We start from the raw sequence: 27,818 nt of genomic DNA on the forward strand, positions 1-27,818 counted from the left end.
ATTCACCAACTTATTAAAAATATTAGTGCTTCTCCATACCACTCACCACATAGGTAGAGTGAAGAGGATACAGATGAAACAAGAATTGTTGAAACAGTGTCATGGGGACTCACTGTACTCTTCTGTTTTTGAAGGTGCTTTAAACTGTCCATAATAAAAAAGCTAAAGATGATTAATATCCTACAAAGAAAAAGATCACAACGGAAATAATTTCCAAAGTCCTTTCTGCATATGTTGGATTGTGTCTATGTCCCAGACTGTCCCAGACTTAAGCGCTCAGGAACTATAGTTATGCGTGCATTTGGGGTGAAAACAGAAGACATGGTAAGCCAAGGATGTGCAAGTGACAATCCAAAGGCACAAGGAACCATTCTCAAGACTTCATTCAATTAAGGCAACAGTTAAAATAATTTATAAATTCTGTGCTTCTCGAAAAAGTTGCTTTTAAAAGATGACACTGAAAACCTTCTTAATGCTTTTTCTGAAGTTTCTTCTCTGGTTGATAAAAGAAAGAAAATAATAGCTATTGACTCTTATAAGAACTATTATACAGATAAACACACACTTTTTGCCAAGATTTGACAGCTGGAAGTTATCATGAAGAAGATTTCAAACAAAACATTTTGTTAAAAGAGAGAGGGGGGAAAAAAAAAATGCTGTACCACCCTCTACTCTCCTTAAAAGTGACAGAAAATAAATTTTTATCAATAGTCATTTGTCCCAGGTTACAGCTAAGCTGCCAACCCTAGTCCACAAGAGAGATGAAACCGGCTCTCACTGGCACCTTTTATCCACCTCATCCGCCCTTTACCTTTCACAGAACAGGGAGAGCAGATGGGAGCTAAGTAACAGAGGCGGGAAAAAAAACCACCACAGTTAGAATTGTAATAACAGCCGGTACCATGGCAGAAGAAAAGAAGACAAAAAACTTCTATATGAAAAATGTAAGCAAAGTAAATATGAAGGTCTAACCCAAAAACTTATTAAAATAAAATTCAATTAAAAATAACAAAATTTCAAAGACAAGGAATTCTACCAAAATATGCTGATTTTCTCTGCTTCTTAAAGAAAATGGTCTGAAATGTTTCTGAATAAACTTCACTGTCTAATTATATACTCCATCAACCGAACCCCAATTAAATAATTAAAAAGTGCTGCATAGGAAACTATTGAAATATGCGTAAACCCTTTTAGCAGTACTAATTACATCTTGATTTTTAAAATCCTAAGCCAGTGAGTCTTCTCTATTTCCTGAGAAAATGGTGGTATAAACTAAAACTCACATCCTGTTCCAGACATTTCAGGCAAATTGGACCTAGCGTATCAAGCACTCCATCAAAAGAGAAGAAATATTACAAAATATTTCATAAACTCCTCACTTTAGATATGAAATATTTAAGGGCCAATGAGGTTAAATTATATGCTGAAGGTCTTATAGGGCTTCCCTTGTAGCTCAGTCAATAAAGAATCTGCCTCCAATGCAGGAGACCCGGGTGTGATTCCTGGGTTGGGAAGATTCCCTGGAGAAGGCAATGGCAACCCACTCCAGTATTCTTGCCTAGAGAATCCCATGGACAGAGGAGCCTGGCAGGCTACAGTCCATGAGGTCGCAAGAATCAGACACAACTTAGTGACGAAACCACCACCCCCTATAGCCAATGAAGACTAGATTTACCAATTCAAAGATTCTTTACATTTAGCTCTCTTCAAGCAAACTAGTGAAACAGTCCAAAACACACACACACACACACACACACACACACACACAAAATCTCACAAACCATCTACTGGTGGTAGTCACTGTGCATGTGGAGATATTCACATGATCATATAATAATAATGCTTTGTGCCATATGCAAATTTCAGAAATAGCACAGAAGGGAAGCAATTGACTACTGTGTATTAAAATGTAATCACCTATTTTTATGAATAAGCAACTATACTTTAACTCTTTAAAAAGTACAACTTTTACCCCAGGGCTTCCCTGGTGGCTCAGAGGTAAAGAATCCACAGCCAATGCAAGAGATGCAGATTTATCCCTGGGTTGCGAAGATCCCCTGGAGAAAGGAAATGGCAACCCACTCCAGTATTCCTGCCTGGAGAAATCCTATGGACAGAGGAGTCTGGCTACAGTCCATGGCGCTGCTTTACCCACAGAAAACTATCTACGTTGCTTCAAATATTGTGTTCAGTTTATAGCTTTTCAACACCTTTTTGACTCAGAATGTAAGATCTACTTGAGTATCTAATATTCCATTGTGGGTATGTGCCATAATTCATTCATCTAGTCTCCCATGATGGGCACTTGGATTGCTTCCAGTTCTTTATTATAAAAACTTTAAAGAACTCTTTTAGCTGCTACCGCTAGTAGAAGTAGTACTAAAGACGACAATAACATAGAAGTGTGTACACAGAAGAAAGTCTAGAGGAATGAAATGTGGTTATTTCAACAGAATGAAATTATGGAGGATTTTGTTTTTTCAACCTCACACATCTGTAAAGTCTTTGAATTTATAAGTGAGTATGTTGAACTGAACTGATTACTAATTAATACTATTTATTAACATGGGTACTATCTATGACATTCATTATTAACTACAATACTGTTAACCTTAATACCCATAGTTCAGTTCAGTCATTTAGTTGTGTCTGACTCTTCGAGACCCCATGGACTGCAGCACACCAGGTCTCCCTGTCCATCACCAACTCCTGGAGCTTGCTGAAACTCATGTCCATCAAGTGGGTGACCATTCAACCAACTCATCCTCTGTTATCTCCTTCTCCTCTCACCTTCAATCCTTCCCAGCATCAGAGTCTTTTCAAATGAGTCAGCTCTTTGCATCAGGTGACCCAAGTATTGGACTTTCAGCTTCAACATCAGTCCTTTCAATGAATATTCAGGACTGATTTCCTTTAGGATGGACTGGTTGGATCTCCTTGCAGTCCAAGGGACTCTCAAGAGTCTTCTCCAACACCACAGTTCAAAAGCATCAGTTCTTCTGCACTCAGCTTTCTTTATGGTCCAACTCTCACATGCATACATGATTACTGGAAAAACCATAGCTTTGACTAGACAAACCTTTGTTGACAAAATAATGTCTCTGCTTTTTAATATGCTGTCTAGATTGGTCATAGCTTTTCTTCCAAGAAGCAAGTGTCTTTTAATTTCACGGCTGCAGTCACCATCTCCAGTGATTTTGGAGCCCAAAAAAATAAAGTCTGACACTGTTTCCATTGTTTCCCCATCTATTTTCCATGAAGTGATGGGACTGAATGCCATGATCTTCGTTTTTTGAATGCCGAGTTTTCAGCCAGCTTTTTCACTCTCCTCTTTCACTTTCATTAAGAGGCTCTTTAGTTCTTTGCTTTCTGCCACAAGAAAGCATCTGCATATATGAGGTTATTGATATTTCTCCCAGCAATCTTGATTCCAGTTTGTCCTTCATCCAGTCTAGCATTTCGCATGATATGCTCTGCATATAAGTTAAACAAACAGGGTGACAATATATGGCTTTGATGTACTCCTTCCCCGATTTGGAACCAGTCTGTTGTTCCATGTCTGGTCCTAAATGTTGTTTCTTGACCTGCATACAGATTTCTCAGGAGGCAAGGAAGGAGGTCTGGTACCCCCATCTCTTGAATAATTTCCCACAGTTTGTTGTGATCCACACAGTCAAAGGCTTTGGAGTAGTTAATAAAGCAGAAGTAGGTTTTTCTGGAACTCTCGTGCTTTTTCAATGATCCATCAGATACTGGCAATACGCAGTAGATAATGTAATTTTCTATCAAAAACACATTCATTAAAAGAATCTAGCTTGAGAAATGCCAGAAGAATCCTTAAGAACTATTTCTCACATACTGAAAAACCAGGGCTCACTTATTCAAGCAACTGAGAACAATACAAGAGATAAAATGGTGACTTACAACTGAGTCTGGAAAAGGGATAACCTAGGGCTTTTACAAGTACAATCCAAAACCAAAAAGAGCCACATCCATTTATGTTCAGCACATTCTGAAGTTGAGCTAGACATCAATGATGAGTCTCATTATAATCACTCCTCTCCAAAAGCATTTCATAATTATGACAGGTCCACCAAAATCTGTCTCAAACACCATGAAACTCACCGTTTCTGATTTTCAGAGTCTTTCTTGGCCTGTTCCAAAGCCAGTTCCTCAGCCACTCTTCTTTTCAATTCTTCATCAGAAACTAAAATCAACAAAGAGGGGAAAAAGATAAAATAAGTGACTTCTTTAAACAAAATCATGAGAATACTCAGGAAGACAAAATTGAGACTAGATCTTAATAGGCAAAGTTCTGCCAGCTGGTCAGTATCTCCTTGGAACCACCTAAGCACTGTGGAAAAGACCAATTAGTGCACTTCAGGAGTAATTTAATCAAGAGTTCTCTGGTGACCTAGAAATCTCCACACCTGCCGAAAGTTATAATAAACTCAAGGAGCTGCTTACTGCCCAGTGGGGACTGAGCCATTAAGTGCAAATTCTTTAAAATGATGTCCTACCACTGAAGTCTGACAACTGCATAGAGGAGGAGGAGAGGTTGTAAGGAAGGGATTCAGAGAGGAAAATGACATCAAAACATTCCCACTTTGATAACTGAACATTTTTAAAAATCACTTATTAGAGAAATAAAGTCATTTGTGGTTACATTCATTTTTTCATGATTTATGAAAAAAGGGAATTTACTGACTCATGAAAATGTTAAAACCATATTTTTGGAAAACATGTCCTTCAAATTCAAGTTCCAACAACTGAAGAGAGAGAGACACAGAACAGTGCTGAGATCACAGCTGGAGCTCTCTAAGTACCTGGTGACTTGACTTGAAACAGCTGGTCTTTCCAATTAGAAGATTTTGTACAATATGTTTTATGAGTCTTACAACTATGACAGCAAATAAATTGACAAATTTTATATACTCTTTAAGAGCCCTCCCTAAGAAATAAGCAAGGACTATTTCCTCTTCACTACCCAAAACCCACTACCCAAAATTATGAGCAAGAAAGCACCAGAAACATTTAAACTCTAGGAGTACACACAGGACCTTACCCAGCATTTCAACTTCTTGAGCCTATTAGAGGGAAACTAGACAGTACTGTCTCTGCTCTTTGAGACATTTTATTTGATAATCTTGACATTATAACAACCTTGCCTCAGGAAATATGCAAAAAATTTAGCTGACACTGGGTAACAGCAAGAAAAGAAGATATATGAAAGGTCTTAAGGATGTTTTCTCTTAATTGTAGACTATCAGAAAATAGCAACATCAAAGGACATCATCAAGAAGGTGAAAAAACAACCCACAGAATGAGGAAAAATACTGGCAAATCATATAGCTGTTGAGGTGCTTGTATCCAGAATATAAAAACACTTACAACAGAATTGAACAATAAAATGGCAACATAATTAAAAATGGGCAAAGGACATAAACAGGTATTTCTCTAAAGAAGATACACAAATGGCCAATAATTGCATGAAAAATCACTCAACAGTATTCATCATTAGGGAAATGCAAACCAAAGCCACAATGATTTACCAATTCAAACATAATCAAAAAGACAATCAACAAGGGTTAGTGAGAATGTGGAGAAATTGAAACCTGCACATTAATACACTGCTAGTGGGAATGTAAAATGATGCAGTCAGTATAAAAAGTTTGGCAGCTTCTCAAAAAAGCTACACAGTTACCATATTACCCAGCAATTCCACTGTTAGATACCATATATAACCAAGAGAACTGAAAACATGTCTACACAAAAACTTGTAGATGAATATTTATGGCAGCATTATTCATAATATCTCAAAAGTGAAGACAATCTAAATGCTCATCAACTGATGGATGGATAAACAAATGTAGTATATCCATTCAGTGTGATATTATTCAATCATAAATAGTTATGAAGTACTAATACATGCTACATGAATAAATCTTGAAAAAACGCTAAGTGAAAGAAGTCAGACACAAAAGGTCACATATTGCACATGTCCATTGATATGAAATGTCTAGAAAAGGCAAACCTGCAGACGCAGGAAGTAGGTCTGGGGCAGGGAAGTGGGGAAATGGAGAGTGACAGCTAAGGGTATAGGATTTCTTTGGGGGTACTGAACATGTTCTAAACTAGACTGTAAGATGGTTGCACAATCTGAAAATACTAAAAATTACTGAACTATACACTTTAGTGAGTGAATAGTAAAATATGTTAAATGTCTCTCAATAAAGCTGAAAAAAGAATATAATATAAAAAGAATGATGGACAAGGAACCAGAGAAAGATGTAAGGACTAGCTAAGGTTTGATCCCAGTTTGCCCATCAGCAACCTGGGGGACCCTGGGAAAGTTACTAGCCTCTCTGGACAGTTTTCTCAAGAAGTTGCTCTCAAACAGATATTCTCCATTAGAACTGAATATATATACGTATATATATAGACATGTATATATACTATTCTGCTGTTTGCCATTCTTCTTCTTGGTAGTCTAAAGCGTGAGACAAGTCTCTGCTTTGAAAAAGTCACCCTAAACAAAAACCTTTTAAAAAACTAAAAAAGGAATTGTTTGATTCAGGCAAATCGTTAAGATTTTTTTTTTTTTCTTTTCCAGCACTAAAAGTTTAAACAATACAAAACCCAGCAGAGAAATTACAGACAGTAATGGCTCCTCAAGGAATCTGGATAGACTTTGTCTTTTTATCAGTTAGGCTTTTAGGTCAATCAGCTAACCTAGCTGAGTTTTGATTTCCTCATCCAAAAATAAGACCAGGTAGGTTACACAGGTATCAGCTAGCTGTGAAGTTCCAGGCTATGCCTGCCACAAGGTGATGGTTTTCACGGCTTCCTTGCCTTCTTGTCACCAAGCAAAACAATGTGACACAGTTTTTCCAGTTGTTCACAGCTGGTAGCTCTATTAGTAGCAAAAATTGAGACACATATTTAACCCAGTTACTACTACCCGATGAAACTATACTCTAAAGTGTAGTATATCAGTTTGGGTCAATGCACAGTCAGACTATGTGCAAAATCACACAGATCTGCCAGGATAATCAAATTATCACAGCAAAATTTTTCTCAGGCAAAATTCAATCAAATTCTTGATCACAATTCATTTGAATTTCACTCAACAGAATGAGGCTTTGGTAAGACCTTGGTATACCAGGTCTAAGCATGAAGCAGTGAGATCAATCTTCTAAGGGAGCTGATCCAACATGTCCTCACAGTGTACTGTACGTCTGTACAGTCAAAGCTATGGTGTTCACAGTAGTCATGGATGGGTGTGAGAGTTGGATCTTAAGAAGGCTGAGCGCCAAAGAAGTGATGGTTTTGACTTGTGGTGCTGGAGAAGACTCCTGAGAGTCCCTTGGACTGCAAGGAGATCAAAACAGTCAATCCTAAAGGAAATCAACCCTGAATATTCACTGGAAGGACTGATGCTGAAGCTCCAATACTGTGGCTACCTGACGTGAAGAACTGACTCACTAGAAAAGACCCTGATGCTGGGAAAGATTGAAAGCAAAATGACAAGGGAGTAGCAGAGCCTGAGACGGTGAAATAGCATCACCGATTCAACCGACATGAATTCGAGCTAAGTCTGGGAGATAGTGGAGGACAGAGGAGCCTAGCAGGCTGCAGTTCATGGGGTCACAAAGAGTCAGACATGACTTAGCAGGTGAACAACAACCATGAATGCCTCTCACATAGGGGCTTCCTACCAGGGGAAAAGCCAAGATCAGCAGTGAGTTTTTCACGATGCTGTGATAAACCTCAAAGAGAATGATGAGGACTCCATTTCCAAATGGTGGCCAGGTGGGGGGCTGGGAAGCCAGCCATGCCAAGAGAGACTGCAGAAAAGGAAGTGCAGAAGGCTTGTCTTCCTTTTCTACACTCTCCCGCCTCTCATGCCTGCCAAGTCACCTGCCATGGGATGAGGTGGTAAATAGACGGAGAAAGTGGTGCAATCACCTAGGTAGGCCACAAGTGGAGGAAAAAAGGTGAGAGGACGAAGCATCAGAGATGCAAAAGACAGGGATGCTCTCTGCTCTCGAAGCCACTGAAGAAGACACGCCCAAGGGACCCGCGAGTTCCCATCACTTCTGGTCAGTCAAAGCACAGCTGTCTCTTTAATGCCATAGCTATTCCTGGAAAAGAAACACACACACACACCTTTTGGGTCCCAAGTCCAAGGTCACAGCTGAAAAAGTAATTACTTTAGCTACAATGGAGAATTTAAAATAACAAAAGATAAAACATGACCAAGCATAAAGTTTAAAATCTAAAATAGCAATTCAAAGCCCAGGCAGGAAAATAAACTGGTGTGGTAATGGGTTTTGAGCAAATCTAAGTTTCATGTTACTTGTTTTTAAATCAATAGAATACAGAAAGCAACAATACATTTCTTCTAGGTAGATAGGTCCAAAGTGCATGAGGGAAAACAGATATACCATTTGGAGACCACTATTTAAAATGGCCTTTCTGAAAACACTCTTTTCAGCTTCAGGATCTAAACATTTTCTCAAATAAAACTGTTATTAAACTAAAAGGTCAGTGTTTCAGGATGGACTACTTTAACAGAAGCACAGGAAAGGCCAACTTTGCCTATTAGCACAGTGAGTTTCCAAGCAGATCTTTGGGGACTGGCAAAGTTTGTGAAATGAGAAAAAGTAAAAATGAGAAATTTTCAAACCATATACATCAGATTTGCCAGGCAAATCTGCAAAACTAGTTCAGACTCAATAAGTAGGGTTCCAAAGCTTTCACATGCATTTCTCACTTTCCTTTTTAAATGTATTAAGACAAAAGGATGCTTTCTTCACATACTTATAACTCATGGACTTGGTAAAATGTTCTCAGAAACCACTTTAATTTTTTTCTCAATGGCAAATGTATCTTAATAAACACAAAGACTGGCATTTGGTCAATTAGTTATACATGATATGACAATGACCACAAAATACGTGAGGAAAAGTCAAGCATTCAAACTGCTTGGTGACAGCAAGTCTGCCCTAAACCCTTTATTTGAAACTACTATTGAAAGTAAGAAGTATCTGAATTAAAAACAACTCAAATTTATGCTTGCTTTAGGTAAACAGCATTGTAAAGAAGAAAATGTTTTGGTTACTCCAATGATTCTTCTTTAATGACCACCTAGCAAATTTTTGTCCCTCTTAGCCACATTCTAAATTACTAAATTAAACTCTTAGGAAATTCTAAGAATTTCTAACTTGGGGATCAAATAACAAACTCCTAATCTTATACTACTTGATTCTTAGTATTCTCTGGAACTGTGAATACCATGGTCTTAATTCTGCGAGAAAGAGTAGCATTAATTTCCTACACTTCACCTGTCTTTTATGTTGCATGACAATGTCCTAATTCTCTGTTTTCAGAAACTGGTTAAATGTAGGATAGAGAGGGATGGGGTAGAGGAGATGGAACACTATAAATATATTTAAGATAGTTCCCTGATTGATGAACAGAAATGACTCCAAAAGACAAATGCCGTTATGAATGGCTCATCAAGCCATGACACAATGGCTTATGTCATGAAAACAAAAGACTGAAAATACAACCATGATTTGACTTACACAGATTCCCTGGATCTCAAGGGACATACCAATTTCCTTTTGCAACTTTTTCCACTATGACTTTCCCTTTTCTTCATTTTCTTAACATAATCCTTACATTGTAATTCCCTCCCCAATTACAGTATTTCTGAAACAATCTCCATAAGTTATTTAATAAAAATTATGGCTTGCCTCTTAGAGAAATGTCAGGTCCTTTGGGATTTTTCCTTTATTCCATTTCTATTTCTGGTCTTACTATTTACTGATATGTATCATATCCAATTTTATAAAGCCTATTATTTTCATGTGCTAGTTTAAAAACACCAAAGACAACTATGGTGATCTACTCTCAGAAGGAAATAAATGTATGTAATTGCATAACACAAGCAGCAGATTTTAGATAAACACTGACTCTGCCAGGATTGAGATAGCTGAGCCAAAGCTAACACCATAAAGTACAGCCAAATTAAATTTTCAGCTCCACAGAAATATCCATTAATCTTATTACTTCAATAAATTCATTAATACAAAAAGAGCACTGATTGTTTAAAAAATAATAATGGAAGCATCCATGCAATCAATGAAATACAACACAGAGTGTATCAGGAGTAAATGAGTCACAGCATGGGTTGCAGGATAAATCTTGTCATGCTCCTTATCTTATAAAAGGTACAGGGTTTGATTAGAAGAGTCAAAAGATGGCTACAATAAATCTCCGGGGTTAGAAAGAAACATGTAACAGTGTGCCATTATCCATTTGTGGCACCGTCTAGTTAGCAGACAAACCTGATTTAAACACACACACACACGGAGTGTTAAGTATGATGATACTCAGCTGACAGTAACATTCACCATCACCTTAAGGGTAATGTAACCTAGGACTGACTTCAAAAAATGCCATTTGTCTAGATACCTGACAGGGTAACTGAGGCCACTGATAGATCAAAGCTAATGACGATATTGGAAGGAAAATCCTTAACTGCACTTTCATAACCATAAATATCGAATCAGAAGGTACAGTGTTACAAAGAGTTTGGCAACCTAAACATCAACCGCATCAAGTTAATGGCTTTATTTTGCAGTATTATTGCTCCATGAGGATTTATATGCTTCCGTAAATTTCTAATTTGAATGGCATGATATGCAAATAATGTTCCTTTTATTGTCTGCCTTACAACAAGCACTCCTGGAAACCAGCTCCATGTTCCGTTCTATGTGAGAACAAACCTCAATACGGGCTGCGGACGCTGCATAGCAGCAGACGGGCTCATCACTCATATTCTACAGTCTCCACATTTTTAAGGAGACAATTCATAAACCAGTACTGAGAATCAGATACACTTAGTATTTCATGTCTTAATATCCTGAAAAATAGTTGCAAAATCTCACACAGCCTCTAGGAAAATAAGATCTATAATTTAAATTAAAAAATAATAATTACCTCTGGATATTGCTTTTTGATGCATAGCTTAATTTTTTTGTTTCACAAATGGATGTATTTTGTTCACTGGGGATAAAACTATAAATTCAGCAGCATTAAATCTCCAACCCCAAATGAAGTACTAAAACCACCCAAACCTTTTTCTGTTTCTCTCCAATAGTCCTGAGTGTGACCATTTTCAAAGGCTTCTCCATAAAGATCCATAACACACAGAGAGGACCAAGCTGGATGTAAAGGCGGTTCCCATCTAACCTGGCTTTGTCATAATGCGTTTTTGTGACTTTGTTCAAAAACGCGTCATTGCTTTAGGCCAACGCTGTCTCCTCTGTAAAATGAGAACCCAAACTAGAAACTCTCCAACAGCCTTCCCCTTAACACAGCTGTGTTAAATGACAGCCTGACAGGACCAAATCCATGCTTGAGCCTCCATTTCCCCGAAAAGCCCAGTAACTGGAAGGTGAAAGAACAAGAGGTCTATCAATGACAACATATACTGCCCACTGTTCCTCTGAAGTGACATTCCACTCCATTTGGAACAACTGTCTAGCAAATACTCACCCTGAAAACTAGCAAAAACATCCCCTATGCTTTACAGACAAATGAGAAACACAGAGGAGGGAAGGAAGGACAGGGAGAGAGACAGCAATATTGTGCCGACTCTGCTAGGCACACAGCAGCTGCTCAATAAACATGTTAACTGCTTGACCTGTGGAGTCAGCATCAGTCATTAGGGGAAGCAAGCCCCCAACTTTTCAGGTAACTTAGGGATGATTCAGAAAAAACTAAGAACACACTCTGCGAAATCACATGTTATCTAAGGAAAAAGTGTGGACTGCCAAAAGACATTCAAAACAAGTGGCTTCTCCCCAACTCTCCAACTCTGCCACTAACACCATCACCAGTGATAACACTCATCACTCCTGGGCCACCACTACCAACAGTGTATTATTTACAAAGGAGAGAGGGATGGATATTCATCATAAGCTTGTTGTACTATCTGTAAGGTTTAATGCTTAAGTATATGAAGTTATTTTTGCTTAATTGTTTTCTCCCAAATCAAGCAGCCTCAAGGAATATACAAACTAGAGAAATCAATCAATTCACTAGGTAGTAAATCCACAATGATTTAATCCTATGCTAGGCTTTGTAGGAGATGAAGACATATGGTTCCTACCATTAAGGAGATACGAGTCTGAATGAGTAAAATTGTGCTGTGGGGGTTTAGTATTAATGAAACTTACAAAGGTGGGGGTGTAGTCATGGAGTGGTTCACGAAGGAAGCGGGACCAAAGCAAGGACATAAGACTAGACAAATGGAAAGGAAACCATTAAAGCTTGTTTGTAAGGGAAAAAAAAAAAAATGAAGGATAATTTATGCTCATTTGTGAGTAGTCTTGGAAACTAGGTAGGAGCTTGGATAAGAAATGTTAAGAAGGAGGGTATCATAAACATGTTTAAAAATGAAAACAATGCAATGAAATGGGGTGTTATAGGAAGTCTAATCTCACAGAGATTTGCAGATAAACTGGATGGGGAAAATGTAAAGCAATGAGTGGGTCTCAAAACGCAGCTTCATTCTCTCTGCCCCCGTTCCCCGGAAGCATCACCGGGAACCTGTTAAGAGACGCAAATTCAGACGCACCCCAGAACTATACATCAGAAGCCTTGGAGGTGGGTCCCAGCAATCTGTGTGCTAACAAGCCCACCAGTTCTGAGGTGCTCACTAGAGCCTGCGTAGTGCTGGCATAAGCTGATGAGGACCTGAACTCGGACACTGGCCATAAGCATGGATTCTAAGATATAAGGACTTTGATGCGAAAAACCGATCATCTATGACTGAGAGATGAACAACAAAGAAAGTCAAAGGTGCACCCAGATGCCAGAAAACCAACACCCATGATGGTCAATTAAATGAAGACAGATAATGAGTTTCGTGTCAGACATACTCAATTGAAAGTAATGGTAGAATCACCACATGGAATGGCAGGTAATTAGACATTTGAACCTGAAATTCAGATTTGATTTGAGACTTGGCTGGAAATGCTGATTTGGGAATGACTGTTACAGATCTGAGATCAGTGCATTTTCCTGGAAAAAAAAAGAAAATGTATAAAGAGAGTAGAAGGCTAAAGAATAGGCGTTAAAAATTCATCAGATGAAGGAGAGGTGTGAAAGAATATCACTAGGGACCAAGAAGAAATGGAATGGGAAAAGCAAGATATGAACCAAAGTACCCTGTGCAGAAACAGTGAAACAGATTTCGACTCGTGCCAATTCCAATCAGCTGGCAGCGGCGGCCGGGGGCGCTGTGTGCAGGACTCCACGGCCTAGTCCAGGCTCAGTGATTTCACGTCTATCCCGGGCACAGGAGGAAGACTTGGCAGCGCGGCTTGCAATGACCCACCGTCCCATGGAGTGCATGGACATCAGGTGGTCCAGGCATCAGGAACCAGTGGGAGGAGGCAGCAATTACAGGCCTCTCTTCACCAAGTTTAGAAATGAAACAAAAAGGAACGAGGTGGAAAAATTATAAATAAAAGATGATTTTTGCAATTGGTGGAGACCTGTGCGTGTTTGAAGGGCAGTCATAATCAATAATCTGCAACTAAATTATAAAAGACTGATGAATGCTAGTGGTCGCTGCTCAAAAGTAATTTAGAGACTATAATGTATACATTACTCACAAAGATCTGGTTGTACAGTAGCATGGACCAGTTCACACTGATATATCATATTCCAGTCCTCCTTCCTAATTACCACACTGATGCAAGCAAGGCTCACAGCACATTTCTCTAAGCGTACAGTTTAGAACACTGAAACAGTGGACAAGCCTACTTTCATGTGCTAAAGGGCTTTACCCAAGACTAATGTCCTAACCTAAGTAATTTGCTTTGGTAAATAGAAAGTCAAAATATCAAGTCATAAATCATTCTTCCTTCCTCCTACTAGTGAGAAAAATGGTATTTTAGCCAAAAATCCATTACTACTAATAAAATTCCTAAACTCAACTAAAATATTTAGTACTTCAAACTCTGGCCAGCACTATTTTCCAAGGAAGACTTTAAATGTATCTCTGCATGTAATCAAAGCCCAAGGAAAGCAAAAGTCTAAAAACAGAATCTTCTAATCCACCTACAGCTCTGGGAAATGTCAACTAACTCCAACCTCAAGACTTTTCTTCTTCTGAATGAAAATAAAAGTTCTGACCCAATGACAGCCCTTTCTATAAGAAGGGGGAAAAAAAAAAACAAAAAACCTAGAGTCCTATTTCTAGATACTGGCCCACCACTAGGCAGCAAAAACAGTAGGCAGATCAGAGTCAGACCTCTGGGCTTCAGTGGCTTCATTTATAGTCCATTAAGGGTGAGATGCCAAAAAGGACCTACTTAACCCATGAGCTAACCACTGCAGAACAACAGCCTCTCCTGGGAAGTTTTAAATAAAGCAACTGAGATTTTACACCCATACCTGATTCATATTTTATTTATGGTAGTTCAAATATATTAAAACTGTGAGGCAGCATAATACATATTGGTATAATATTTTTCATTAAACTATAGTGCAATACCCTGAGCTTCGTATTTTTTTTTTATTTAATTCACACTGTGAAAATTAGGTCAGCCTCGCTTTTATCTATAGCCCTGTTATTTTTTTCCTTCATCCAATGAATATCCACCTAGTTGTTCAGAAAACCCTATTTCAACGCAGTCATAGGTGGCTGCAATGTCTAATAAACCAAACATAATTCTCTGTGAAGCACTGTGGAAGCTCTGTGAAATCACTGATCACCAATGACTTCACCATCTTTACGAGACAAGACTGTGCACAAGAATTTCAAGAACAAAGGCACTATCCTGTCTTTTAAACACAAGAATGTACTTAATCTTTTTCCTAAAAGTAAAATCATCTACAGTCAAGTTCAACTCAACAGAATAGTACAAACATTTATTATGATTATATTCCTAAAGATCCACAAATTTCCTTCATGACATTTATTATGATTATATTCCTAAAGATCCACAAATTTCCTTCATACTAGTGTTACACAGAGAAAGGCTGTTGAACACTTTGTCTTTCAGAAGTAGTTATGTCATGTGCTTAAGGCTTAGGATGTAAGTGGTTTAGAACACCTGGGATGACATAAAAGGTCCTTGCTCAGACCAGTGGATTTCACCCTGATAGGATGGAAATACAAAATAAAATATTTTGTAACACTCCCTCTACTATGCTGAAAATGAACAGATAATACAGACACAAGGTTTTTAATCAATATAATACCCTAAGTGTAACATTAAAAAAAGAGAGAGAAATTAATTTATAAAGAATAACGGCATTTTAGCATGTAAATGCTCAAGCCTGCACTTGCTGCTGTTGTTTAATCACAGAATCGGACACAAACTGTAGCCTGCCAGGCTCCTCTGTCCATGGGATTTCCCAGGCAAGAATACTAGAGGGATGGGCAGCCATTTCCTTCTCCAGGGGATCTTCCCAACTCAGGGATCGAACCTGCGTCTCCTGCATTGGCAGGCGGGTTCTTCACCACTGAACCACCAGGGAATCAGCCCTCAAGTCTACACTAGATACAATAAAACAGGCTGACTCTTGAGCTTCTGTTAAACCACCACATATGCAATAGCTATGGTTACTGTGACAAGAGCAGTTGCATCCCCAGAAAATTCAGAGTATCTTAACACTATACAAAACCACACGCCTTCTGTTCGTTCTGGGCTGGGTGGGCAGGTTTTCAGCTGCAAGAATTCCTGATGGGACATTCTGAAATCGAGGACACAGGACAGTTTTTCAAGGGACGGAACTGCCTGAGGCACTGCAAGCTGTCTAGATCCCTGTCCCCATCTCCCCATGAAACACCAGTGGCTCCCCCACAGATCTCTAAAATCCCTCTCTGGATGCAGTACTGCCCCACCGCTGAAAAACACCGTCATAGATTGGGCCAAAATGTTCACCCTGATAAAAGATAAACATGGGAAACTAGCTACTTTACAGTCTGCATGACCAGTGATAATGACAAATAACCCACTTCCAGTAACATGGACTTTTCAAACACAGATGAAAATCTGGTGATGACAGCAAAGCGCCTTCCTCCCACGTGACCTCTGCCTTTGAGGTGCCCAAATACTACCAGCTTCCTCTCTCTCCATACTCACCAAAGCCACATCTGCCCAGTCCCACTCACCTTGATCGGGAGGGGGCAGTTGGTGTGTGGGTGTGTGGGTGTGGTTCACTTAGTCGCGTCAACTCGTTGTGACTTCATGAACTGTAACCCGTCAGGCTACTGCTGTTCCCTAGGGTATCCAAAACCACGTTGTGCGAAATCATCCAACTGTCTTTTTTTTCCCTCTCTTGGTGCCTCAAAATATGTCATGTAATAAGGACAAGGACTTCATTAAGAATCCAATGGAAATGAAAAGTGACTACAAATTACAGCCTCAAGACCCCAGCTCACTGTTATGGTATCTTAAGAATGCACACAGATACAAGGTGATACCCACCTACCCAAACTATTCAGATGCATTAGGCATTCACAGACATTTTCAGATTAATGTCTTTAAGAGTAAATTTCTCAAGCATAGATTTATTTCAAGCTGACACACTTCCCATCAAAACTATCTACATCAGATAGCTCTTGGCCAATTAAAATTATATCTTTCATAGGTGACAATATCAGAATTAATATTGAACAAACAGTTCAATAAGGCTATAATTTTATATTCAAAGAAAATGAGAAAAGGATTTAAAGTTATTCACTCTAAATTAACTTCTAATAATTCACAGAGATTCCATTTTGAAATTAAGGAACTGAAGGGTTTAATAAGGAATAATTTCTCTATAAACACCAAAAATAAATTAGCTTTTACTACAGCATATAATACGAAATTATATAGAATAAATGGTAGGAAAGCAGCAAGGGTACAATCTAAACATATGATACTTTAAAAGATACACATTCATGTTATTTTTAACTATTTTAACTGTTAGCAGGCAGAGGTCCCTAGGAAGTATTTTAATGAAACTAATAATTAGAATAGCAACTTATCCTCTGTAAATAGTAACGTCCAAGGTTCACAATGACTACATAAAATAATGTGCTAAGTAATCTGAGATTTCCCCTTGGAATTTTCTTACCAAACCCTCCCTCACTATCTACGCCATCACTTACCCTGACCTCGTTTCATATGAGTAAACATAAATCTTCTCTAATTTCACGACAAACTGTAAATTAAATGAACCCAAATTAATAAGACTTTGCTGTGTGTTTCATCACTTATAAATGACTTTAACGTATTTGATCTCAGTTATATAATTTATAGAGAATTTTACAGTAAGGAATTTTATGACATTATTCATATATAATATAAAAATATCTTTTACAAGATAGTATAAAATGTTCAGATTTAAGTTGATATGCATCTGAAACACGGCCATAAAATAATCATAATGGTACAACCTGCCACACATGAAAATGAAAGGCTTTCATTTCATAATTATAACCACGGGCCGAAGGTGTGCTTATGTGTATCTGTGCATACACCGTAGGACTGTGAAATACAAAAGCATGTTATATTTGATTTCTCTTAAAGGACATAAAAGCAGATTTCAAAACAAAACAATTTTAATTAAAGAATCAGGTTTAAAGAGACCTGTGTTCTATTCCTGACTCTATTCTCTGTGACTTAAATTCTTATCTGTAAAACTACCAATGAAGTTTCTCTTGAAGATGAAATGGACTGAGGAGGTATTTTAAGTCCAAAATGAACTCATTATGAAAACAGAATGAAACTCCCCTCAACTGAAGAACCACCGGCATTTCATTTTAAAAATCCTGACTGACGCTATATAACATTTCATTGAGCCAATACTATATTTTGTGAGAGGCTATTTTAAGCCATATATCCTTCAGAATGTCAACATGCTAGGATTTACAATTTTTAAAACCCACAGCAAAAGAGTATGTAACAGAAGAATTTGTGGTGTATCTTTCAAGAGGATTTAGGATCTAGCTTGATGTCCAGGTCCAATTACATAAGTATTTTAGCTTCTGATCTCCAAGGTTCACATATTTATTGTAAATTAATTTGATCTGACAGTAACAAGAATGAATTTGAATCTCTTTCATTGTCTTTGAACATTACTAAAGTCACAGATTATGATGAATGAAGAGGAGACTAAAGGGTAAGGTAAAATTGATGCTGATCAAGGATTGTCTAAAAATTCATTTTCATGGCCAGTTTAAATGACTATTAAATCTTCCTCTTAGAAGCATGAAGGCTGATGGCAATGAGAAAGACTTAAACAACAAGGAAGAGTAATATATCTTTTACACATAAAATAATGAAAAAAGGAACCAAATTACACATGCAAAAATAGGAAAATGGTAAAACAGTTAAAACAGAACAGCCATATAACAAAATACTAAGCTAATATTAAAAAGCAAGTAATAAAGAATATTAATCCCAGGAAAACAGTCTCACAAGTGACTGAAAAGGACAAGATACTAAACTGAAAATACTGTTGCTCTTCATTTTGTTTTGTATATGTCCAGCTCTGAAAAAAGCATAAGAAATACATACACATATACGGCCCGGAATGATATATACAAAATGATGATGGTTATCTTTGAATTTGGGGAGAATGGATCATTTTTCTCTCTTTATACTTAATAGTATTTTTTACCAAAAGCACATTTTTATATTCATAACCATTTTAAATGAGGCATGAATAAACAAGGGAAAAAATTCCAGTTTTTACAAAAACTATCATTTCAATCATGAACATCCACTGTACAAATTATATCAGCTCAGCTAACAGAAGTTCAAACCACTTTCTATACACCAAAGGAGAGCTGACTGGGATTAAAGTGTCCAGAAACAACACCCCAAGATTCAAGATAGCAAAATTGATTTTCATTTTCTCCTTTTACCTCACAGCCATCCTGCCTACACCCCATTCTTAAAAGGCAAATTACTCAAAGAAAATACAATCACACACCACTATGATAGTAAAGTCTTATTTCTAACACAGTTTTTCTTATTACATTGTCTGGAAGCACACCACATGGCAAGGGCTGCTTGACAAAGAATTCTTCCGGGTTGAAAATGACGATTCAAAGTGTCAGGAAAAAAGACTCGGTGGCCATATTAAATGTATGGAGAATATGGAGGAAATCTTAGCCAAAATATTCTCTTTTCACTTCAGTTTTTAATGTAGCATTTAATTTTTTGCCTTCCATTCAGACTTTTCAATTGATAATACCGGTGCCCCTAGTACGATGAACGATATATGTTACCAAAGACAGCTGATGAAAAATCCTTAGTCAGTGACTTAAGCAATCAGCTGAGGTTAAGTGAGATAAAAGGAATGAAAGAACCACTGATAGGATTTTCTACATCAGCAACAAATATCCCACAACATAATGAGGGTGAAGCTTCATGGAGATACACTTCCCACAGGTAAGCAGTCACTGCTACAAAATGTCACTCTATTTGGGGATGTTCTAGAAAATCACTCTAGAAATTGTCCATTTGGGCTGTGAAACAGACATAGAGATCTATTTATTTTATTCCACACAGGCATAGGCCAAAAGAAAAAAAAACATCAACTATAAATTTTAACTATATTGTATCTATCATTACACCCTTTGTTGCCACCAGCAAATTAAAGCATTTAATGTTCTTTGCTTGCTGATCTGATTTATACTTAGTAGGAAATACATATCAAAATATAGCCCTGTTTCCTTAAAATGGAATCTGACAACTTCTCACTGGGGTTCCACGCCTGAAGCATCTCTGGTAGAAGCTATTATTCGATGTACCAAATTTTCATTTTTTTAAAGTTGCTTTAGTACGTGCACACACTGTAATCACTGGCTAAGATGAACAGGTTTTAAACACCTCTCTGTGGGAATTGTATCTCAATAACAAATATCAAAACCATCTCTTTTCACAAAGCTTTCAAGACAGGGTAGCAAAGACAAATGACAGCACTCTATAACAGATACTATAGCTCTATCTTCACTTTCATCTTATTTATTTGGGTCTAAAGGAAAATTAGACTAAATTATTCAATCCTTGCAGTAGTAAAGAAATCCTCAGGTGCTGTTTATGCAATCTGGTTATCAACTGAAAATATTATGTCTTTTCAGTTTTTCATCCTGCTGATAAATGGGTAACTAAAATCCAAACAGGAATTCAAACATGTGAGAAAGTGAAACAAAATATTCCAACGTAACTCAATTTTATTTTGGCAAGAACGTCCATCTCAAGGTTACCAACATTTTCAACACAAACTACCCTTTTCCACTCTCACCTGGGAATCCAAAGAAAATGATGAAAGACTTAACCCAGCACAGACTGCCATACAGGCAATGCGTGGTTGGGCACATGGCTGATCAGAATAAAGACAACATTGTCCAGCCTGGCTTGCAGTCACGTAGTCTCATGACTATGTCCTGGCTAATAATACGTGACTGGATGCGGTGTGTATGGCTTTGAAGTTATTCCCCATGGCCCGGGCTAGAGGACAGCTGGGAGCCTTCGTGGACCATATGGTCAAGGGAAACAGCTTAGGGATGCAGAGCAATAAGACAGAAGGAGCCTGGGTCCCCAACTTAAGGAGTCATGAAATTATCCGAAATGTTATACAAGGGAAAAGTACAATTCTAACTTTTTAAGCCACTGTTACTTGGAGTCTCCATTAGACAGCAGAACCTCTCTTCTACCCAAATATTCTGATAAAAAATGGCAAAACTGCAAAGCTCTCTATGGGAACTTGAATAGAATTTGTATCCTGCTGTTGTGTGTGAAAACTATATAAACCTTAATTATACTGAATTGGTTCATGGTGCTTTTCAGATCTACTGTATCCTTCAACTTTTCTATCCATTCTGTTAATTTCTGAGAGTTAGTTTGGTATTGAAACTCCAGCTAAAAATCTCTATCTACATAAGAAAAATTGTAATATATTTAGTGGAACTATATGTAACTTTATTCTGCATTTTCCAAGTCTTCTGTAAATGTCTTAGCATACTTTCAGAATTTAAAAAGAAAAAAAAAAAAAAACTCAAAGTTCTAATTTAACTTTTCTCACACCTAGAAGAATCAAAGATAGCCTGAAAAACATGAACACTTAAGAAGCTAAAAAATTAGCTATACTGAGCATACTTGAAAGAGGTGGAAGAACCTTGAAGGCAGACGTCTATACTTGCCGCAGGAAAGTCTCCTCATCCAAAATATGTGTAGTAAGAGAAAACTGGAAAATCAATGAGGTGCTTTGTTCAAATCGGGGCAAGTCAGTTAAACAAGTTATTTAATCTCTTTAGAAAAGAATGTCAGCTCTGGAATCACACTGCCTCGATCTAAAACCCTTCTCTGCCATCTGTTATTTTGCATCCTTAGTCATAAGCCTTCCTGTGACTCAGTCTCCCCACCTACAAAGCGGGTATAATAAAAGTAACCTTGTAAAAAAAATGTTGTGAGCATCATATTACCTTCTGACATATACCACTACCTCATCAGATTACTCTTTCGCTCCCATAAACCTACTTCGCCCAGAACATCATACAAATAATCCTCAAATTTTAAATAGCCTGCAACTGATAGATTACTCATTTTCTACCCCAGGAATTCTTTGAGGTTCCATCCTTCCATCTACTGGCTGTTCAATCCGTCTAACATAATCATACAATCTACTAATTCACAAACTTTCCACCACCTTTCCAGCAAGCTAAACCTTCATGAGAAAATGTTGCAGCTATCTCAAAGTTTGTTGAGAATCTGACTACTTAAAACAACACTCTCAAATTTTTTCCCTCTCTCTTCTCATACAGCATTCTACACAAAAGCAGTAAGGAAACAACATCAGTTCAGTTCAGTCGCTCATTCATGACCCCATGGACTGCAGCATGCCAGGCCTCCCTGTCCATCACCAACTCCCAGGGTCTACTCAAACTCATCTCCATTGAGTCGGTGACGCCATCCAGCCATCTCATCCTCTGTTGTCCCATTCTCCTCCTGCCTTCAATTATTCCCAGCATCAGGGTCTTTTCAAATGAGTCAGTTCTTCCCATCAGGTGGCCAAAGTACTGGAGTTTCAGCTTCAACATCCGTCCTTCCAATGAACACCCAGGACTGATCTTTAGGATTGACTGGTTGGATCTCCTTGCAGTCCAAGGGACTCTCAAGAGTCTTCTCCAACACTACAGATCAAAAGCATCAATTCTTCAGCGTTCAGCTTTCTCTATAGTCCAACTCTCACATCCATACATGACTACTGGGAAAACTATAGCTTTGATTAGACAGACCTTTGTTGGCAAAGTAATGTCTCTGCTTTTTAATATGCTGTCTAGGTTGGTCATAACTTTGCTTGTAAGGAGCAAACGTCTTTTAATTTCATGGCTGCAGTCACCATCTGCAGTGATTTTGGAGCCCCAAAAAATAAAGTCTGACACTGTTTCCACTGTCTCCCCATCTACTTGCCATGAAGTGATGGGACCGGATGCCATGATCTTGGTTTTCTGAATGTTGAGCTTTAAGCCAACTTTTTCAGTCTCCTCTTTCACAGTCGTCAAGAGGCTTTTTAGTTCATCTTCACTTTCTGCAATAAGGGTGGTGTCATCTGCATATCTGAGATTATTGATATTTCTCCTGGCAATCTTGATTCCAGCTTGTGCTTCCTCCAGCCCAGCGTTTCTCATGATGTACTCTGCATATCAGTTAAATAAGCAGGGTGACAATATACAGCCTTGACATACTCTTTTTCCTATTTGGAACCAGTCTGTTGCTCCATGTCCACTTCTAACTGTGGCTTCCTGACCTGCATACAGATTTCTCAGGTGGCAGGTCAGGTGGTCTGGTATTCCTGTCTCTTGAAGAATTTTCCACAGCTTTCTATGATCCACACAAAGGCTTTGGCATTGTCAATAAAGCAGAAACATATGCTTTTCTGGAACTCTCTTGCTTTTTCGATGATCCAATGGATGGTGGCATACAACATAAATCCTACTTAATCCCCCTTTTTTCCCTTACATTCTCTTTTATCGCAAATTCACTAAAATCAGAATTTGAACCTGAAATGAAAGGATTAAGTCACAAGTTCATTCATCCCACCTCCGCCTCTTCCACACATTAGTACAAAACTCGGTGTGAGCATCCTGTCCTGGGTGTCCCACTGAGGAACCTCACTTCCACTACTCTACACTCTGCTATTAAACTTCAGAAGTTCCTAAGTCCCAGAACAAACAACTACACTACTCACTTTGATATGCTAACAATCCCTAAGAGAATTTCAACTAACAGTTGAAAAGTAAACATTAGTTTAGGTCTAAAACAGTCTGCTTGGGCCTAAGTTAGGTGAAATATTAATACATTAAAGCTGCTGGTAATGTTCTTAGCATTAGTGTTAAAATTCTGTAAGAAAATAATTATTTTAAAGCATGCCATGACAGATTTGCTACATTCTTAAGAAATGCAAATTATATCCAGGGGCCCATTTTTTTCAATATAGCATGTCCAATTTTATAAAAGATGTATTAAAATAAATGAGAACTATAATCCACTTAAACATATTCACTTAACAGCAAGCTTGGTTGAAACACATCTTTTTTTTTTTTTAATGAGCAATACTTGTACTTTTATCATCTTAAAAATGCTTCTCTTATTCACACTGCAGTAGTATTTCTGTATTTTCCTAAGATTCTCTCAATTTGGGGTTTCCCTTTTAGTATCCACAATTACTCTAAACATTCCTGCAGTTCAGGACAGAACTTCAAGGGCTCAACAACAAGGGAACACCCTTGAAGGAGTCTTCTAGTACCGAAACCTCTTTTACTAAAATCATCCTTAACCTAGCAAGAAGCAGGGATCTTGGCATCCCTGTCAGGTGATATTCGTTACCATCAAAAATGCAGTAATACAGGGAACAAGCCCTATTATAACTAGGGCCAATATACTACTGAAACCGTTCAAAGCTGAACTCAGTCTATGCCAGCGTGTACACGTTTTCATACATTCTCCTCACTGGCAAGATGTTTCCTTTCTTTTCCCAAAGCGTTTCTCCCCACTGCACATTCCAATGGACAAATTGCATTTCTCAACACTTTAGGAAGGGCAGATCCTCTCACAATAGTATTGGGTTGACCAAAAAGGTCATTCCTGTTTTTAACATCTTACAAAAAAACCCAAATGAACTTTTTGGCCAATCCAACACAATCTTAAGAAACCCACGGAAATTTTTTTTAAAGACGTAATGTGCATGTCACATGATAAAGAGATTTAAGTTTAAAACATGTGCTCATAAATCACTAACATTATTAAGATCATGACAAGGTTGACTGTTAATATTTTTATAACATTTACAATATATCAAAGTAAAATTCAACTTATCTCAATCTTCCGTTATACAAAAATATTTTCAAAAATGATACTATATTATGTTTGGTTTGAGGATCACCAGTATTTTTAGGGGTTCCTCAGATGGCACTAGTGGTAAAGAACTGGCCGGCTAATGCAGGAGATGTAAGAGACGCAGGTTTGATCCCTGGGTCGGGAAGATCCCCTGGAGGGGGAAATAGCAACCCACTCCAGTACTCTTGCCTGGAGAATCCTACGGACAGAGGAGCCTGGCAGGCTACAGTCCACAGGGTCACAAAGAGTTGGACATGACTGAATTAACTTAGCACATAAAGTATTTTTAAATATAAGATCAAAAATAAACAAAGACTGTTTTCATGATCTAATGTTCAGAACTCTTGCATGTTATACTTAAGTGAACTAAAGTGGTTTAATTTTAGACTTTCTGTGTTTTACTTCTAAATAACAAGACAAGACAGAGGAATTCAGAGTACTATCTGTAAAGGTGGATACCTTGAGGAGCGGGTGGGTGGTGAGGGAACAGTTTTTATTCCCAATAAATTAAAAACAAAACTGAATAATCACCATGTTTTTCTCTTTTTAACATTAAGTACTAAAATATAGGTGCACCTCAATGTGCTATATGAGGATTTATATCAAATGAACACAGCTTACTAATGTAGTGGAAAGCATCCTGAAGCTAATTTTCAGAACCATCATCATTTTTATGATGTCCATTAACCTGCTTTTCATCAATAGAGTCCTGGATATTTCTAGACTTTAGCCAATAATCCACTATAGACCATAAATTAAATACTACATGACTATGAATAAAAATTTTAAACTACATAAACGTCTAATCACCATGGAAGGTAGGAATATCCGTATGTTGTAAACCAACTGTGTAATAAAGCAATTCAGGAACTGAAGCCCTTTTGCTTTATCTCCACTGACTATCACAAAATTCATTAGACATGCAAAAAAAATTTAGTAATTGTTTTATTGCTGGATTTATTAAAAGAATTTAAAATAGCCTCCATTAGAGCTTTTAGCAGCAACATGCTCTTCCAAACACTGTTATTCAAGTCCCCACTTGGGAAACACTTTTAAAATGGTACCAAATAAAAACCTAAGCAAACATGGATTCTTTCAAACTTTCCTAGTAACTGGATAAACACCTATGTTGTGGGTTTCAGAAAGTTTCCTAATGGGATGCAGCAAAATAAAAATTAATGGGGGAAGAAGAACAGTTCTACCAAAAAATGTCATTAAAAAAGAAGAGGTACTAAAAGAAAAAAAATGTACCATTCAACTTACATGCCAAATTTTAAATGATTTGTTCTCAGATAATCAGGAGATAACAGTATGCTCCAGCCCTACTGTAAGCAAAAATCTTATAAAAATTCAGGCTAAAAGCTTTTGCAAACTACCTGCATCAAGTAAAAAACATTTTTGATTCTAAGAGTTGGTAATGATTAGAAAAATAACAAACTAGAGGTTGGGAAGAGTGGAGGGAAAAAATGCATATGGTGGAAGAGAAGTTCAGTAGGTGTCCTTGCAGGGCCGAGTTGGGAGACAGAACCAAGGAAGCTGAGAGAAGTGCATATTTGTTTGATAGCATCCTCCCTGAGAGGAGATGGGACCCAGGAGCTGGGCTGTGTCAGAGAGTGCCCCGAGTTCACAGCTCTGACCGCAAGGCTGGACTGGGGAGAGCTCAGCCATGGACTTCGTGTATACTGGGGGCTACAACTCCACTGACAGTAAAAGTGCTAAAGGGTTTCTCCCCAGCACCTGAAGCCTACTCAGGGTCTCTGGAGCTACACACGGAGTCAGACAGAGGGGCCTTGAACAGTTAAGAAAAAACAGCCTGCCTATTCCTCACCTAAGGGAGGAAATAAAATGTTTTTAAGTGGTTATCTCCTATTTAACTAACAAAAGAACCAGTGGAGTTATATTTCAGGTAAGGACAGAAGCAACTACAGTACACTTAAGCTGTCGCGTCTGACAACTGATGAAGAGGTGCAGATTCACCCAGGTAAAAAGCCACAAAATAAACCTTTTCAGGCTTACATAACACGCAGGAGAGCCATGCCATTTCAGCGCTCTTAAACATCCTATTTCAGGCCCCGTCTGTGCCCTGCATACCAGTCCTCACGGTTGGAGAGCTCACCTATACTCTCCATGACAGTCAGTCACCCTCATTAAAACAAACTGCCCAAAAGGAGCTGAGATACAGAAGGATAAAGCTTTTTAATGAAGAAAATACCATAATCCCTTTCTTTTCTTTTTACCTTTAGGGGAAAGAGAGGCAGAGAACTGACTAGAATCCTAAGGAACAAAATATTAACAATTATATTTAAATAAGTAGGTTCTAACCATCTCATTTTCCACAGTTGATTGTGATCCACACAATCAGAGATTGTGTGGATCACAATTAACTGTGGAAAATTTTCAGAGATTGGCATACAAGACCATCTGACCTGCCTCTTGAGACACCTATATGCAGGTCAGGAAGCAACAGTTAGAAATGGACATGGAACAACAGACTGGTTCCAAATAGGAAAAGAAGTATGTCAAGGCTGTATATTGTCACCCTGCTCATTTAACTTATATGCAGAGTACATCATGAGAAACGCTGGGCTGGAGGAAGCACAAGCTGGAATCAAGATTGCCAGGAGAAATATCAATAACCTCAGATATGCAGAAGACACCACCCTTATGGCAGAAAGTGAAGAGGAACTAAAAAGCCTCTTGATGAAAGTGAAAGAGGAGAGTGAAAAAGTTGGCTTAAAGCTCAACATTCAGAAAACTAAGATCATGGCATCCGGTCCCATCACCTCATGGGAAATAGATGGGGAGACAGTGGAAACAGTGTCAGACTTTATTTTTTGGGGCTCCAAAATCACTGCATATGGTGACTGCAGTCATGAAATTAAAAGACGCTTACTCCTTGGAAGGAAAGTTATGACCAACCTAGACAGCATATTAAAAAGCAGAGACATTACTTTGCCAACAAAGGTCCATCTAGTCAAGGCTATAGTTTTTCCAGTAGTCATGTATGGATGTGAGAGTTGGACTGTGAAGAAAGCTGAGCACCGAAAAATTGATGCTTTTGAACTGTGGTGTTGGAGAAGACTCTTGAGATCCAACCAGTCCATCCTAAAGGAGACCAGTCCTGGGTGTTCATTGGAAGGACTGATGCTGAAGCTGAAACTCCGGTACTTTGGCCACCTCATGCGAAGAGTTGACTCATTGGAGAAGACCCTGATGCTGGGAGGGATTGGGGGCAGGAGGAGAAGGGGACGACAGAGGATGAGATGGCTGGATGGCATCACCAACTCAATGGACTTGAGTTTGAGTAAACTCTGGGAATTTGTGATGGACAGGGAGGCCTGGCATGCTACGATTCATGGGGTCGCAAAGAGTCGGACACGACTGAGCGAC

At 38.2% G+C, this 27,818-nt stretch overlaps 1 protein-coding gene across 2 annotated transcripts in view; it reads right to left on the reverse strand.

Moving 5' to 3' along the window:
• Positions 1-27,818, reverse strand: part of CHCHD3 (coiled-coil-helix-coiled-coil-helix domain containing 3) — a 281,405-nt gene that overhangs the window by 216,613 nt on the left and 36,974 nt on the right. For both annotated transcript variants that reach the window (XM_043873519.1, XM_043873518.1), the window contains exon 3: positions 4,126-4,207. In XM_043873519.1, the coding sequence (XP_043729454.1) occupies positions 4,126-4,207 (82 nt within the window). The remainder of the gene's footprint in view (positions 1-4,125; positions 4,208-27,818) is intronic.

This window comes from Cervus elaphus, chromosome 18 (genome assembly GCF_910594005.1).
Source record: "Cervus elaphus chromosome 18, mCerEla1.1, whole genome shotgun sequence".
NCBI lineage: Eukaryota > Metazoa > Chordata > Mammalia > Artiodactyla > Cervidae > Cervus > Cervus elaphus.